Genomic DNA, 14696 nt, shown 5'->3' with positions numbered 1-14696 from the left:
CACCATGGGGGCGAACGCGAATTATTTTTTTTTAGTATTTTCTGATTATCAGTTTTTCTGTTTATAGGCATATGACGAGGTGCCTAACACTTGTTTTATTTTTATGAGACCTCCTTTGCCAGTAACAAGATATAGTAATAGGTTTTACCCTTTTAACTGGCACAAAAACTGACACCTTTAATCAAGGCATCATGTTTGCAATAACCACAACACAAGCAGTCAAAATGCAAAATGCAATAACCACAACACAAGCAGTCAAAATGCAAAATGCATTTTGACTGCTTGTGTTGTGGTTATTGCAAACATGATGCCTTGAATAAAGGTGCCAGTTTTTGTGCCAGTTAAAAGGGTAAAACCTATTACTATAACTTGTTTTATTACCAGAAACTTCAACATTTAAAACAATGTTACAAAGTAAACGCATCTATATGAAACGTTTAATGAGAAAAAAGTGTTGCTGGCCCAATGCATTGTGACGGTTTGCTCTCGTGAAGGCGAGGCGTGAATTACCCCCGAACAAGTGCATTCCTTGGTTCGACGTTTTAACAAAAAGGAATGTAGTTACTACGCTGCATGGCCACTCCCTGGGTGGAATCTTGGGCGGCTGTAGACGTGGCAAACACCCTCATTGGAGGGCCCTACTGTTAGAAGCACCGGGCTCTCTCTCTCTCACTCTCCCATAACGACGGCGGACCTCGCTAAACCCGCGCTCGAACGCAACGTGGAGATGCGCGTCACGCCTCCCACACGTTTTTATTAAATCAGAGAAGCGCCGAACTGCGCCTGTGGTCCAAACCATCAAACCATCAAACCGCCGACCGAATGCGCCATCCACGCAAACCCCCCCCCCCCCGGCACTAGCTGAATCCGGCACTAGCAGAGTCGCATTCCGAGCCCTATTGCCGCATTCGCGAGCAGCTGCGGGCTTAAAAGACGAGTCAGGTGCGTCCGGAGCAAGTGCTGGCCGTATGACTCAAGTTTGCTTCACGCGCACATATCTGTATGACAAGTTGTTTATATTTTTTGGTTTCAAATCAACTCAATGAGGCAGCAGTCGACGCCGCGTGGTTCGCAGCGACGCTACTGGGGTGTTGCGTGAATGGTGCATTTGGTCGGCGGTTTGTTAAAAAAAAAGTTTTTATATATATAAACGGTACCTCATTGCCTGGGTTGTTAACGCAATGGAAATATTGGCAAATGAAGATAATGATTTAGCATGATGGTGACTTTGGCGGCATGTCCTGTGCTTATACAATAGCCACACACAAGGAACATCCACTTTCCCAGATTGAGTAAATTGCGACTTCGAGATGCTCTCTTCCCACAGGAAATTGGGACTTCAAGATACCTGATAGAACCATCCCATGGTGTGGTCGTGGATTATTTTACTCTAATCACATGAATTCACCTTGTCCAATCAATGAACGCAAGTCGTCCAACCACGACTCACCTCGGCATGAACTAGTCACGTCAAACTAGAGTACACACACAACCAAGTACACCTTGATTTTTAATTAACAGCATGATAGGACAGTAGTACCACTAATCACCTTGGGTAACGCTTCCAGTTCTTTATTTACATCTCCATCATACACGGCTCCCTCCTTCCTTAAATCCTGCCGACGCCCACTCTTAACCCCACGGCACCTCACCCATCCCCCCCTCTCATTATCCCTGTCACCGTATGTCGCCAACCGTGCTATTCAGAGGTGCGGGGAAGGACAACAAACGAAACACAACATGCAGTTACTGTGGCGGTAATTATGTATAAGTCATGCGGATAATTAGTTTTCGTTTAATTAACATTACCTCTTGAGATGGAGGCTTAACAAAAGATGCATGGCTTTGGCCACTTTACAGCCGAGTATTTCCTTATATTCTATGTTAACATATACAATCTTGTTCTAGATCTGGGGGTGAATAATGAGTCTTGGAAACCATGAAGAAAATTGAGTGCTATCAAGTTCAATGCATTTCCAGTTTATTCCTTTGTTGACATTAGTTTGACTATTTTTTTTAATTCATATTCTTTAGGTCTTTCGGTAAAGCCACGTAGATAGAAAAAAAATAATGTCACGACGTTCACAACACAAGCAATCGTCATCAGGTGAAAAAAGAGGGGGAAAGCTGCTGAGGCAGACTGTTGGGCGGGGCAGCTAATGTTAATGTAGTAGAGGGCTCCGTAACCTGCAGTAGGTCTACCCCAATCAAAGAGATGTTTACAAAGGTTTACTATTTTACTTCACCAGATAATGTCCACGGAGCTATATAGCTCATTTCCTGAAGCGACCTGGCCACAAATGATAGCTCAACAAAGTGTCTTATCATCCGGAGAAAAATCCACACGACCACGGGGAGAACAAGCAAACTTAAGATACACAGGCGTTAGGGTCAGAATCGAACCCACGACTTCCTGTATACCAGGCGAGGTATTTAACATCTCGCCAAGGTTTATAGCTGGGATTTTAGGGAGCAGAATGGTATTGAGTTGAAGTTCATTGGATTTCGGACATTTTAGTCTCAAATACTTGAAGGGAGTTTGGCAGGTTACCTTGGAATAATTAATCAAATACATGCTATTTCCCGTTTCTTGTGTAGATTGAAAGTTTCACTTAAGACAATGCACATTCTTTGTTTCACGTATAATAATCGCAGTACATTCTACATGTATGCGTAATATTTAATTATAGCCGCGTGCACTAGAACACCCACCAGAACAAAAGTTATTCCACGATTATATACATCATAGTGAATGTTGTGTCCGCAACCTTAAGTGTCAGCGTCACCAAGATAAAATAAGTAATATTGAAAAAAAAATTTAAACACGCTTTCATGAAATGTACCGTACTCATAATGCCAGAACTCCACGACTCCAGGAAGTGGCCGCAAAGCTTGCCACAACGTAAGGGGACCGTGATGATTTACAGCCAACGTTAGTTGAGCGTGGACAATTAGACCCAAGCCGAAACATAACATATGAAAAAGCATGTTTGAAAATATATTCTTTATTTTTTTATAGAATATAGCATTGTCATGAGTATGACATACGTATACCAAGTTTGCAGTCGATACCACATTGGGAAGTGGGTTAAAATTGAGTTACAAGATTTGAGGATACAACAACAGACAGACAGATTTTTAAAAAAGCATGAAAAAAAACATTCCGTGGCGCTCTTCTGCATTGGCATCTCTGAGTCAGTTGTCAAATTTCCACGTAGCGATAGCAAGCATCAACCTAACGAGGAGGCAACTACACCATTTAAGGATACTGGACATATAGGGGGATAAGTCCATCCGTCGTAAACATTTTTTTACGTAATTTGAACCATCCTCCTGCATCTTAGTCAAGCACTCTGCCACAGACACACCCGGATGGATACCAAAACCTCAAAAAGTTATTCAAAACAGTGGTTTGAGCAGTGAACAATATACATATTTAAAGTAATGCTAATTTGCTACATATGATCTAAACATTGTATGCAATATATTTGCATTTCGATTGAAAGCTTTCGTGACTGCAGGGATTCATATTCTTGGTTCTTTCGGTAAAGTCACGTAGAAGGAAAATAATAAAATAATACAAATAAAACAATAAAATTCTCACGACGTTTCGATTGCAACACAAGCCATCATCATCAGGTGTGAAAATCACAGCAAGAAATTTTGAAAAAAGTGGCGTTTTTTTCTTAATGTTAGCACCACGGACAGTAACTGGCGGTTGTTTAGACGGACAAGTCCATCTATGCTCGGAACGGAGGAGGGGGGAGTTAGAAAGAGAATGGAACGCGGTCTGAAAGTCACTGTAAGCGTGAACACAATCAATTAAGACCCGAAATGGTTTATCAAATCCTTCCAATGATTGCTAAGCCAGAATCCATCTTCTTGGTTGAAATTGTCTCTGTGTTTGTATATGTGGATAGCCTCATTAACGAGTCTTTCATGGTAGCCAGATGGCTTGCAGAGAACGTCGGTTTTGGAGAAATCAATGTCATGTGAGCCCACTGAATTAGCAAATAAAAGACAAAAAAGCATTTACTTGATTTTTCACGATGGAAAGATTCGGGTGAACCTGAGCAGAATTAAGCACAGCTGTCATATCCCACGCATCTACAAATGCAACGTTCATGTTTTTAAACACTTCCAAAAGGATCTGATTAATTCTAAATGTGCCCCAGTTGTTTAATATTCCCACGCCATAATTTTCTCGTGTGTTCGCCAATTTAACGATGACCTTCGTTTCAGGACTTCGAATCAGGAGTTTTTCCACTGCCGCTTTAATGTTGCACATTCTCTTTTCAAACACGTGCAGAGGGAAGGGCGTGTAATGGGCGCCGAGGCAGATTCCTAAGACAGTGTCGCTCCCACCGGTGATGTTATCAATTCGATTCGCTACGTATTTGAGGTCTTCTGGATAAGTGTCTGCCGATGCAATAAACGGGTAGCTGTGGCAAAACCATTGCCACGTGACGTTGTAGCTTTTATTGACAGCTTTTTTTGGTTGATGCTTTCCAGGTTTGTGAAGATCGATAACTTGTAAATCTGTACGAGAGACAGGACACATGTACGTTGAAATTAAACTAAGTTAAATTGTTTCTATATTTAATGTTTCCATTAATAAGCACAATCAAAATAGTCAATTGGATAAATATATAATGCATTTTTTATATATAATATCGAACGCACACACAAAATGTGTAAAATCAACTTGGCCTTTGTGCATTATGCATTAAACCATGAGCAATTCCTGAAGTGCATTGTGGTCTTCTCGTCTTGGGTGACCATAGAAATAAATTGAAGCAAATGTGACAGCAGCAGTGCCAGAAAAACTGTAGATCGGTTTCGCTATTCTTAGGATTCATCAGCAGAGTAGTGACCAAAGCCCACTCCTGAAAAATCTGCTTCTGGGAACCATATATGTTTAGCCCTCAGTTTTAAGATGAATGTGATGATTTACATTTATCAATAACCACATGTACACAACTACAAATAATATTAAGTGCCGTTACCTTTGATGAAACTAACTATATATTCCCACCACTGCCTTATGGTAGAATCGCCAAGTAGAATTACGTTTTTCCCTTTCAAGCAGTTCAAAACAGATAATGGTGACTTGAACTGCTTCGTTTTGCAATACGTAGATTGCCACGTATTTCTCAGGTAATATCCACTGGGGTTTGGATTTCCAAAACCCATAGCGCAATCTTCAAAACTGCTTTCAAATGAACCTTGTAAGAAGTAAAAAAAACAATGATTAAAAACATGTTGAAAATAATTTAATTCAGGTGGAACATCATGCTTAATTATTCACTTTAATTGGGGCTTAAATATACGTATTGTACACGCGAAAAAGTATTTGTCAAGGCAAAGATCTCCGTAAAGTCTTTAACATACCGTTTGGGGCAAGTGCTGTTAGTGAGCACCTATTAAGGCTGGCATAACACGTGAGGGGTGGGTGGCCAATACTACGCCCACCAGCCTTCATTTCCCCAGTGCTGGTGTTTACACAAGCACATTACCACAGACATGTGCTCATATTCTTGGTTCTTTCGGTAAAGTCACGTAGAAGGGAAACATTAAAATAAAAATATATTATTTTGAATTCCTGCAGTCACGAAAGCTTTAAATCAAAAATGTTGTGCTCAAATTATTTGCTAGGTCTAATTTACTAAATATATTATTGAAAAAGCAAAAACTGTAAGGTTCAATGTGCAACACGTTTTAAAATGTTCTTTAATGCAAGGTTACACGATAAACGTTGGTTAAACGTAATTTATTTTATATAGTCTTTGTGACCAATGTTACTCTGTATTTGAGAAGCGAATGAATGCGACCTGTCGCTAAAGTCCGTTGTAGCATCATTTCTGAAAAGAATAATGATGCACGTTTATACAAGTCTGATTGTGCCATATCATACTGCCCCCATTTTCGCTGGCATTTTAGAATTACAGCCAATAATTCTTGCCGAATGTCATTACTAGATTTACATGTTGGCGAAATGTTAAGCTTTCACCAATGTTAAAAAGTAGATAGAGCTTACAAAGTTCTCTATAGGACCCTGCAGCAGCCAAAAGAGTAAGGCGGGGCTAGGGGCGTGATAAGTTTAACGTTCTGACCCGCTCCTAATGGACATCTGTGAAAAAGAGCTTTATAGCTCATCGGATTCCTCCAATATAAATATATCATAATTCTGAAGTGAAGAGGTGGTCCCTATCAAATTCTCAAAAGAGTATTGGCCTCGGAGAAAATTTCCACGTGAACATTCAGTGCAGCCTGGGACTGGCAAATAGTGATGCTGTAGCGCATTTGTCTGGGCTGACATCACACGTAAATACCACATGCAGTAAACCATTGTAGCCTGCGCTCCTTTAATGGAGGCACAGCAAAGCTACACACACTTTCTAACGTCCTTTCGTGGCAGCAGACATTGAAACTGAGCTCCTGAACACGTTGCCATTCGCACGAATAGAATAGTAACGCACTGTGTTGTTGCTATTGTTGACACGCGGCATGATTGTGAGTGCGGACATGCACTCTCATACGAAACTAATTACTAAAATGTTTGATTTTACCCGGTAAGTGCCACCTAGCTATATAGCTATTTTTCAGAAACGACCTGGCCACAACTGATAGCTCAACGAAGTGGCTTTTCACGTGTAAATTTATAGTAGCCAAATACTTTAAAAGCACATTTCTAAATGTGGAGGGAAACACTGAAGGACCCCTACAGAGGTTGGTGGATCACGAGTGCTCCTCATTTACAACCTTTAATATTCCTCGCGCATAATCGACCAAACTTTATCATGTAAAGGATATTCAGGAAAAACAATATATAGGCCTCTTGTTTTTTTGCTGTTTTTATTATAATCTCTGTTATTATTTTGTTGCTATTGTTTTTGCAGCTAATTTATAAGTAGATATTTTAGATGGTTAATTTATAACAGTTTTGCTGTAATTGTTATTGTTATTTTTTTTTACAAGCATTATCAGTTATGACGTTAGTAATATGAACAATACATTACATTAAATTCACATTCATAGTAGAGCGGAGTGGAGCGGAGCAGTGGCGCACTTTGTGTTTTTTTATTATTATTATTCCAGGGCCACGGCTAATATAATTCGTGAGTAATACCGTGACCGATCCTGGTGTGACTTTATATGCTCCCTGTCTTCATCAACCTGCACAAACCTGTACGGTCAAACAACTCCCATGTGGAGTGATCACGGGCTGTGCATTAATCACCCATGGTAATGATTTCAATGTATCGGACATAATGTATTTAAACGGGGGGGGGGGGGGGGGGGGGGGGTGGGTGGGGGAGGGGGCGTTGGATGAAAGCTCTAGGATGGGAATACGTAATTGAGGTAGACCTCCAGTTGACGAAAATAATGGTATTTATTCATTCATAATGACAGATTATTGCTGCATCTAAAATATATACTTACCATTTGCTGGAGCAACTCGTACAGTGTACGTAAGTTGTTTCGATACCCATATGCGATCACTGTGATGGAAAAAAAATCACTTGAAATTAAACATTGATTTTATGATTTATTAAGCAAGCCTTGCATCTGTTATTACTGTAAATTGTTATCGTGTATTAATTGATGTAATTCCACGTTTACACTGAATGTTGATAGACTCAAAAACATTACACAGCACGGAAATAATTAAAGGCTTAATCGCTGCCACAACACCGTGGAGCGTTCCATGTCACACACGGATTCCACGTCACACACGCACGGACAGTCTATTATCCAATATCTACTGTCATGTTAACTGTAAATAACTAATGTGCTATTTTCACAATTTCCACATTACATTCATAGATATATGCCGTATATTCTAACTAAGGATGTGTCTTAGTAAATTGTAAATGAGTTGTGGGTTTACTCTACCAAAATACTGGTAGTACTGAAATAGTAACCAATTGGCACGTTTTGTTCACGTAATGAACCTTACTAAATCGGCTGTGTCGGGTGGACGTGGGTTTACGACAAATTTCCATTTACGCGATCTCACCAAAAGAAACGTTATCAACGTGGGAAGATGTGATCGCGTTATCTAAGCCAGGTGGCTCAGTGGTGCAGCGAGTGGCTTTGCGAGTTCAAACTCTGGTTGGGGGAGGGGGGGGGGCTCCATTTGTTTCTATGTGGAGGCACTAATATGAAGATGTATTGTCTGCTTATTTAATCATTAAAGTGCAAGTTTTCATCGTCTTATACCCACCGTCTGCCCCGGTTATTGTAAGCATAATACTACATTTTACATGATAAATGTTTAATGCAAAAGTGCCTATTAAAACACAAACTGACGATAATCAAGGCAAATTGATCCACTCAGTGTTGTGCGTGCCACGTGCTTACCTTGTAAAGAACTTAGATTCCTCTTCATTAAATACGTTCTGGTACTTGTTATACGACTTAATAGTGAGAAGAGCTGAACAAGGAAGTTCACTTGGCTTTTCACACTTCCATGATTCATTTAAATGCGTGTCCGTATAATCACAGACCTGCTTCGTTGTTTTGAGAAAGGTGTGGCATTGGGTTACTTCGCTTGACTTCCCACTGACAAATGTCCCCAGGAAAGTGACTTTATCTGGAATGGTTTCTCGGACTCTGTCCAGCACGCTCACGGCCTCACTGGCGTGCACGAGCGTGAAGGCCAGACTGCTGTCTCCTGGCCAGAAGAGCGTGAACCTCACATCGTACACACCATTGCCAAGGTCAGTCACCACGCCAGAAGACGCAGCCCCAAGGCGTGGACTGAAAATCCGAGCGAGGAGGAAATCCCCACCGTAGAGCTTCCTTCTGTTCGTAAAGTCATACATTTCCACTTGAGCATGGAGTGTGTCTCCAACGGTGTGAGGTTCTCCTCCGTTTAGTATTGTGATTCGACTGTTCTCGAAAGACGTAGAACACGTGATGTTGGTTGAAATGAGAATTGGGCGCTTTGTTGTTATAGGGATATACGTCGTTGTGCTGCTGTTAATTTTATCTTTATTGGGGAGAAATGGTAATTTCTTATTTTGGTAGTGAAGTTTTGGTGGTACATTTTTAAAGCTCGATGTCTGAAAAGAAGTGGTTCATTTCACATTTACTAAAACGCCAAAATACAAAGTAAGCCATTAATCAAGCACACTCTGAAATCATACTTTATCCATTTAACTGCATTATTATGTGATGTAGTTTAATGTAACAATCTCACTGCATAGCCAACAAAGCAGGGGAGTCGAGGTTAAACATAAATTATTACATTGCATTCACACAACATTCCATGTTATCATTCTGGAATGACGGAAACTAGATTTGTTTCTACAGTATTTGTAATGAAATAAGTAGTACCGATCCCAGTTATTTTCATTATATATTGGAATCACTTAATTTTTTTTCTCCAAGGATGTACCGCTTGCTGCACGCCAGCTGCGAATGCTAATTAAACGAGTGTTGTAAAGTATTGCAGAATCCACGCATACACCTGATTGTTCTTCCTCGTTATATTTAGGGGATTGATTGGTGAGAGCAGTCAATTACCTTTTATTGTCTACAAAAGATAAGCATCATAGTAATTGGTATTCATTAGTATTTTCCAAATATCTGCTTGATAGCATGTACGAGGTCGATGATAGAAAAATGAATCCTAATCCAAGCTTGCTCATGTGGGTGGTTACAGGTAAAAATAAGACCGTTAACATCAAATATCTATTGCTCAAAAAGTGTATCTCTCAGCAAAACATTCAAATGCCTAAAGAAGCAAAATTATTAAATGGATATCACCACTTTAAATAATTAAATAACTAGCTGTTATTTTTATTTGAAAGGCAAATTGAGCTTAAAAAGAAAGTTACACCGGGGCATCTCAAGACAATTTGCACTTAGACGATAAGCATCTCACCATATTTTACAAGACTCCCCTCGTGGCACCTATTTTGCAAGTAAATTATTGAATTAGGAAAAATGAGACCATGATGTTGGCACAGTGGCCTTCTCGTTTCGAATTGTTAGCTATATGTAACACACTGTAAAGCAGACGGCACGTAGCATTTTATGGTTAATATACCCCAGGTATATAACCAGGGCTGCCTGCTAGGTTCGAACAATGAAACTCTTGCAACAATCCGCAAACATGCTACAACTGGGCCAAGTCATGCTTGTGATGGTGTAATACGTTAAATATAAAACTTCATACAAAAAACATATATTATTTCAACGTAGGGATAAATTAACCATAATTACAACCACCCCTTGATATTGATGATGGTGCATGTGAGAACTTACCTTAAAGAGTTTAAAACAACTGGTTAATATTACAAAGATGACAAAACTTATTATAAGATTTGCTTTTAAAGAAGGCATTTTTTACTTCCAAAATGTATGTGGTTTTAAATCGTTTCTGTAAAACAAATAAAATACAAGTGCATGTTAAAAAGATAATTGCAGATTGTGAATGTAAAAAGGCATTGAAAACAATCTTACTGAACTGGAGGGTACTTGTTTACACGTGACAATTTTCGTATTTTCACAAAGTTCATCGAAAAGTTTGGCATTGTGCAATGGTCCAAAGGGGTGAGATTCGGCCAAACCAATCAGATCGTAATTTAATGCAGACTTGATGCCTTACGAGTGGTGTCTATTTAATGTTTGAATATCTTAACGCCTGTATTATTGCAGGCAAGGGTTAAGCCTATGTTTAATCAATTGTTATGTTGCATAAAAATTAAGAGCTTCTGTAAAGAGCACTCAAAGCTGTACACACACAGTCGTGATCATCACTTACTTGCTCTACTGATTAACACAATCTACCTCTCCATAGGACTTCTTTCGCACTGTACATAGCCAACCGTGATAATCGAAGGTGCAGGGGAAATACAAACTAAACGCTAAACGTAGTTAAAGAAATTAGTTTTCAATCTGGCTTTAAAAGTGCATGGCTCCAGTTGCTTCCTGATATAAGAACAGCGTTTCAGACGGCTGCAGAAGCAAATCTGAAAGTGCACGATGCAGTGACCGTCTTTATTCGATGCTTAGTATCATGTAGCAGTCATTCCCAAACCTCCTCAATCCGAGGACCACTCATGTAGCACTAATGTAGTATATAAGGAGTTACTAGCGTGAGTGTTGTAGTGCAGGAGCACAATATGACTACTCCAGGCTACATTAATGTTTAGCCCATCAATTTCCTCCGAGGTCAGGATTTGAATTTGACAAGGGCTATATTTTTGCTGCTATGCCCATAGCCTTATATTAAGTTAAGACGTTTTTTTGTAAAACAAGAGCCACAATTTAATCACAGACGAGCATGGACAATATTTTGTAGAAATCTGACGAATCGTGCTTTGTCAAGATATCTGACATCCGACGTTCGGATCCAATCTCTGTCAGTCCAATTTGCCCAACCAGCTTACGGATTTCGCTGCAAAAAATCGGATACGATTCTAAACGCTAACTTCACCTTGATAATGCATCTATTGATGATGTATGTCTAGTTCATAGCTGATCAATGATATTTTTCATGAGAGCTGAATGAAGTCGTTCCTGAAGTGAAGCGATCAGTTCAAAATAATTAAATGATGCTGGCATATGTGCACGGACGGAATATAGAAACCCTATCTGATTAACACGGTCTTGTCTTTGTGTGGTGGCAACTTATATGATCCTAGACGGATTTACTGACCTTGGCGGCGTTAGGAACATCAATGGAAGTTCAGCGGCTTTTCCCTACCCCGAGTTCACTGTATTGTAGAGATTTTAGCAGAGGTAAATCCACTGCATGGTAAGACGGGTTTGAGTGTCTATAGCCTGTGCGGTTCACTGAAGTTAATTCCGGCTGTGAAGCACCCCCTGACGACACTCGATTTCCCGAGTGCTCTCCCCCTGGCACCAAGAGAGCACATGGTCACTTAATTATTCGTTGGCATAAGAGTTGGCCAAACATACCAATAAAGGACATTGAGGCGAACTATTATTTAAACGTCTTTCATTATGACTCCTGTTGTGACGTATACTGTTGTCGACTCGACCTGTGATTACCATTGGACAAGCCCAACAAAAAAATCTGCGACACGCGTCTGATTGTCTATTAAATTTGCACGCCAACATTAGGATCAAACGCGTTTAATGTAGCTGCCACAAAATTTTAGAACCACCTAATTTCTTGCCATCTCCAGTCTGTCATGATTTAAAACAGACTATTAAAACAACATACTTTCTATTATTACGTTTGTTTGCTTTTTTTAATTGTAGAATGCTTTGATGTCTGACGGCTGAGTCACCATTGACGAGCTTCTTAGCTCTATGGACTTTACTTGGGAAATAAACTTCTGATGCTGAAGTGCTTGTTGTGATGGATATGCCTATAGTGCCCTGCATCATAACCTGGTTTCTCGGCATTATCATCATTCCCATTGTGAGTTGTAATGTCAGTAACATTGTTAAAAGTACTGTAATAGTACAAAATTTGACAGTAAGCGTATTCAACTATATACAAGGGCGGATTAAGGTTATGAGGGGCCAAAGGCCAATAGAGAGGAAGGGCTTAAGTGTCAAACGTTCATTTATCTATGTAAAAAAACTATTTTATTCGACTATAAGTGCATTAAATGCAAATATAAAAATCACTTCCTATCTGGTCTGTCGCCCCGCACCAAGCTTCAGGTCTTCTCGACCACAAGCATGCCCTCCCTTTATACTTGTGAAAGTGGACCCCTCTAAATGGACGATCTGCGCCAGTTAGAAACATTCAGGCTGGCCTGCCTCCAATCCATCCTGGGTTTAACCAGGCTGGATTGTGTGAGGAGCTCACAAATCCTTGAAAGATCTGGACACATTCCCATGAGTGAGCTCCACCGGCAGGCAAGACTGCGTTGGCTGGGTTATGTCGTCCGCATGCCCAGCTACTGCATGTCCAAGCAGCTTCTGATTAGTCACAGAGGGGGCTAAACGGGCACATGGGCTGAAGAGATGGACTGATGTGGTACGGGAGGATGTGGAGCTGAGTTGACTTACCAATGACTGCTACCAGCGGTGTCAAGATCGGCCTCTCTGGAGGAGGCTCGTGAAGGACGCTACTACTATTGGACAGCTGGAGCCAGTCGCCCACCAACAACGGAGGGCAGAGTAGCGACGCTCACAACGACGAGCCGAGCCGCCAGGCGGATAAAATGCAGCAATTTGGCACAAAAGGGAGTACAACTGGTGTGCATCTACTAGTCAGCTCAGCCAACCCATGGCACCTGCTGTTTGTCCCGAGATCTCCTGCCAGCGTGGCCTCAAAGTGCACCTGGCCTTGCACCGTGGTGACGTCACCGTCACTTCGTGGCGAGCATCGGACGTCGATGCTCGCCAAGTGGTTGCTACGCTATGAACCAGGCGACCTGAGTTCGAGTCACGCTCATGGCCAATAGCAGTGACGATTATTGGAACCGGTGCTGGGCCTCCCCTAGGTCGACTCCACCTCAATTAAAGTACTTGGTGCGGTGTGAACATCACCACTGGGGAGACTGTGTGGGCAGCATGATATGCCGCCTGCCTCTGTTAAAGCTAAACCGGGTGATCTTGGTCTTTGTGCCATATACTGTAACAGTATAGTATATGCTGGCCACCCACCACCTCGTGTGCCGTGCCAGCCTTCATTAGGTGCTCGCTAACAGCACTTGCCCCAAAAGTCTGTCAAGGTTATCAGGAGTGGACCTTTGCCGTATGTGTGTACTGCACATGTGCATGGCTTGACAATGGCCAGAAATATCGAGAGTATTTGTTTGTGCCAGAGGTCACGTAATCTAGATTTGAAGTTTTCGTGACTGCAGGGATCTATACTCTGGTTCTTTCGGTAAAGTCACTGAAGACAAGGTACCTACGTGACTTTACTGAAAGAACCAAAGAGTAGAGGTCAGGCGGTTTCCAAGAACTTTCGCTGCCACATCAGAGATTGACCGCGAGCACATCGTTCAGCTAAGAAAATTCCTCCCCTCTATACACATACTACTCAGGTATAATATAGTGAGTGACTAATAGCATAAGGCCCCACGCTTCAGGTTAAGAAAGTTTTTCAAACGCCCTCGAGAGTGAGCACATGATGCAACACGATTTTTGTTCTGCGTAGTGTTATTTTCTAATTGCTTATGCCTGAAAAGTATATAAAATGGCTATTATTCCACACAAACTTTGCTTTTATGACCAGGACCTTATGTGAAGGAATGATACAAATGCACACGTTTCGAATTGAAAATAGGTACATTTCAAAATATCACTGTCCTGGTCACAAAAGCTAAGTTTTTGGGGAATAATAGCCATTTTCTGTACTTTTGAGGCATAAGCAATTAGGAAATAACACTTACTACCCAGGAACACAAAATAATAAATTTGTTACACAGTGTTATTAATGGAGATCATTAACTTTGCTTTTGTGTTCTAGTCACAAAAGCAAAGTTTGTGGGGAATAATAGCCATTTTCTGTACTTTTGAGGAATAAGAAATTGGAAAATAACACTTACTACCCTGGAACCAAAAAAATGTTACAGTGAATTATAAAGGCCATTAGCATACAGTCAGGGAAAAAAGTATTTGATCCCCTCCTGATTTTGTACGTTTGCCCACTGACAAAGAAATGATCATGAACAGTGAGAGACAGAATAACAACAAAATCCAGAAAAACGCATGTCAAAAATGTTATAAATTGATTTGCATTTTAATGAGGGAAA

At 40.7% G+C, this 14696-nt stretch overlaps 1 protein-coding gene across 3 annotated transcripts in view; it reads right to left on the bottom strand.

Moving 5' to 3' along the window:
- Positions 1-2989: 2989 nt before the first annotated feature.
- LOC116946120 (NXPE family member 4-like) overlaps positions 2990-14696 on the bottom strand; it is a 33704-nt gene continuing 21997 nt past the window's right edge. Inside the window, exons 3-8 of one of the 3 annotated variants that reach the window (XM_032961019.2) lie at positions 11672-11871; positions 10276-10390; positions 8365-9068; positions 7444-7502; positions 5007-5225; positions 2990-4539 (exon numbers count right to left, since the gene is read on the bottom strand). In XM_032961019.2, the coding sequence (XP_032816910.1) occupies positions 4007-4539; positions 5007-5225; positions 7444-7502; positions 8365-9068; positions 10276-10353 (1593 nt within the window). In that variant the 5' untranslated portion in view covers positions 10354-10390; positions 11672-11871 and the 3' untranslated portion in view covers positions 2990-4006. Of the gene's footprint in view, positions 4540-5006; positions 5226-7443; positions 7503-8364; positions 9069-10275; positions 10391-11671; positions 13160-14696 lie in introns of those variants that run through there. The other 2 variants (XM_032961011.2, XM_032961002.2) reach the window with 2 other exon arrangements.

The sequence above is a fragment of the Petromyzon marinus genome, chromosome 2 (assembly GCF_048934315.1).
Source record: "Petromyzon marinus isolate PM22_M1 ecotype Great Lakes invasive population chromosome 2, UKy_Petmar_22M1.pri1.0, whole genome shotgun sequence".
Taxonomy (NCBI): domain Eukaryota; kingdom Metazoa; phylum Chordata; class Hyperoartia; order Petromyzontiformes; family Petromyzontidae; genus Petromyzon; species Petromyzon marinus.
Note: the sequence above shows the minus strand (reverse complement) of the source record. Positions and strands in the feature narration are given on the sequence as shown.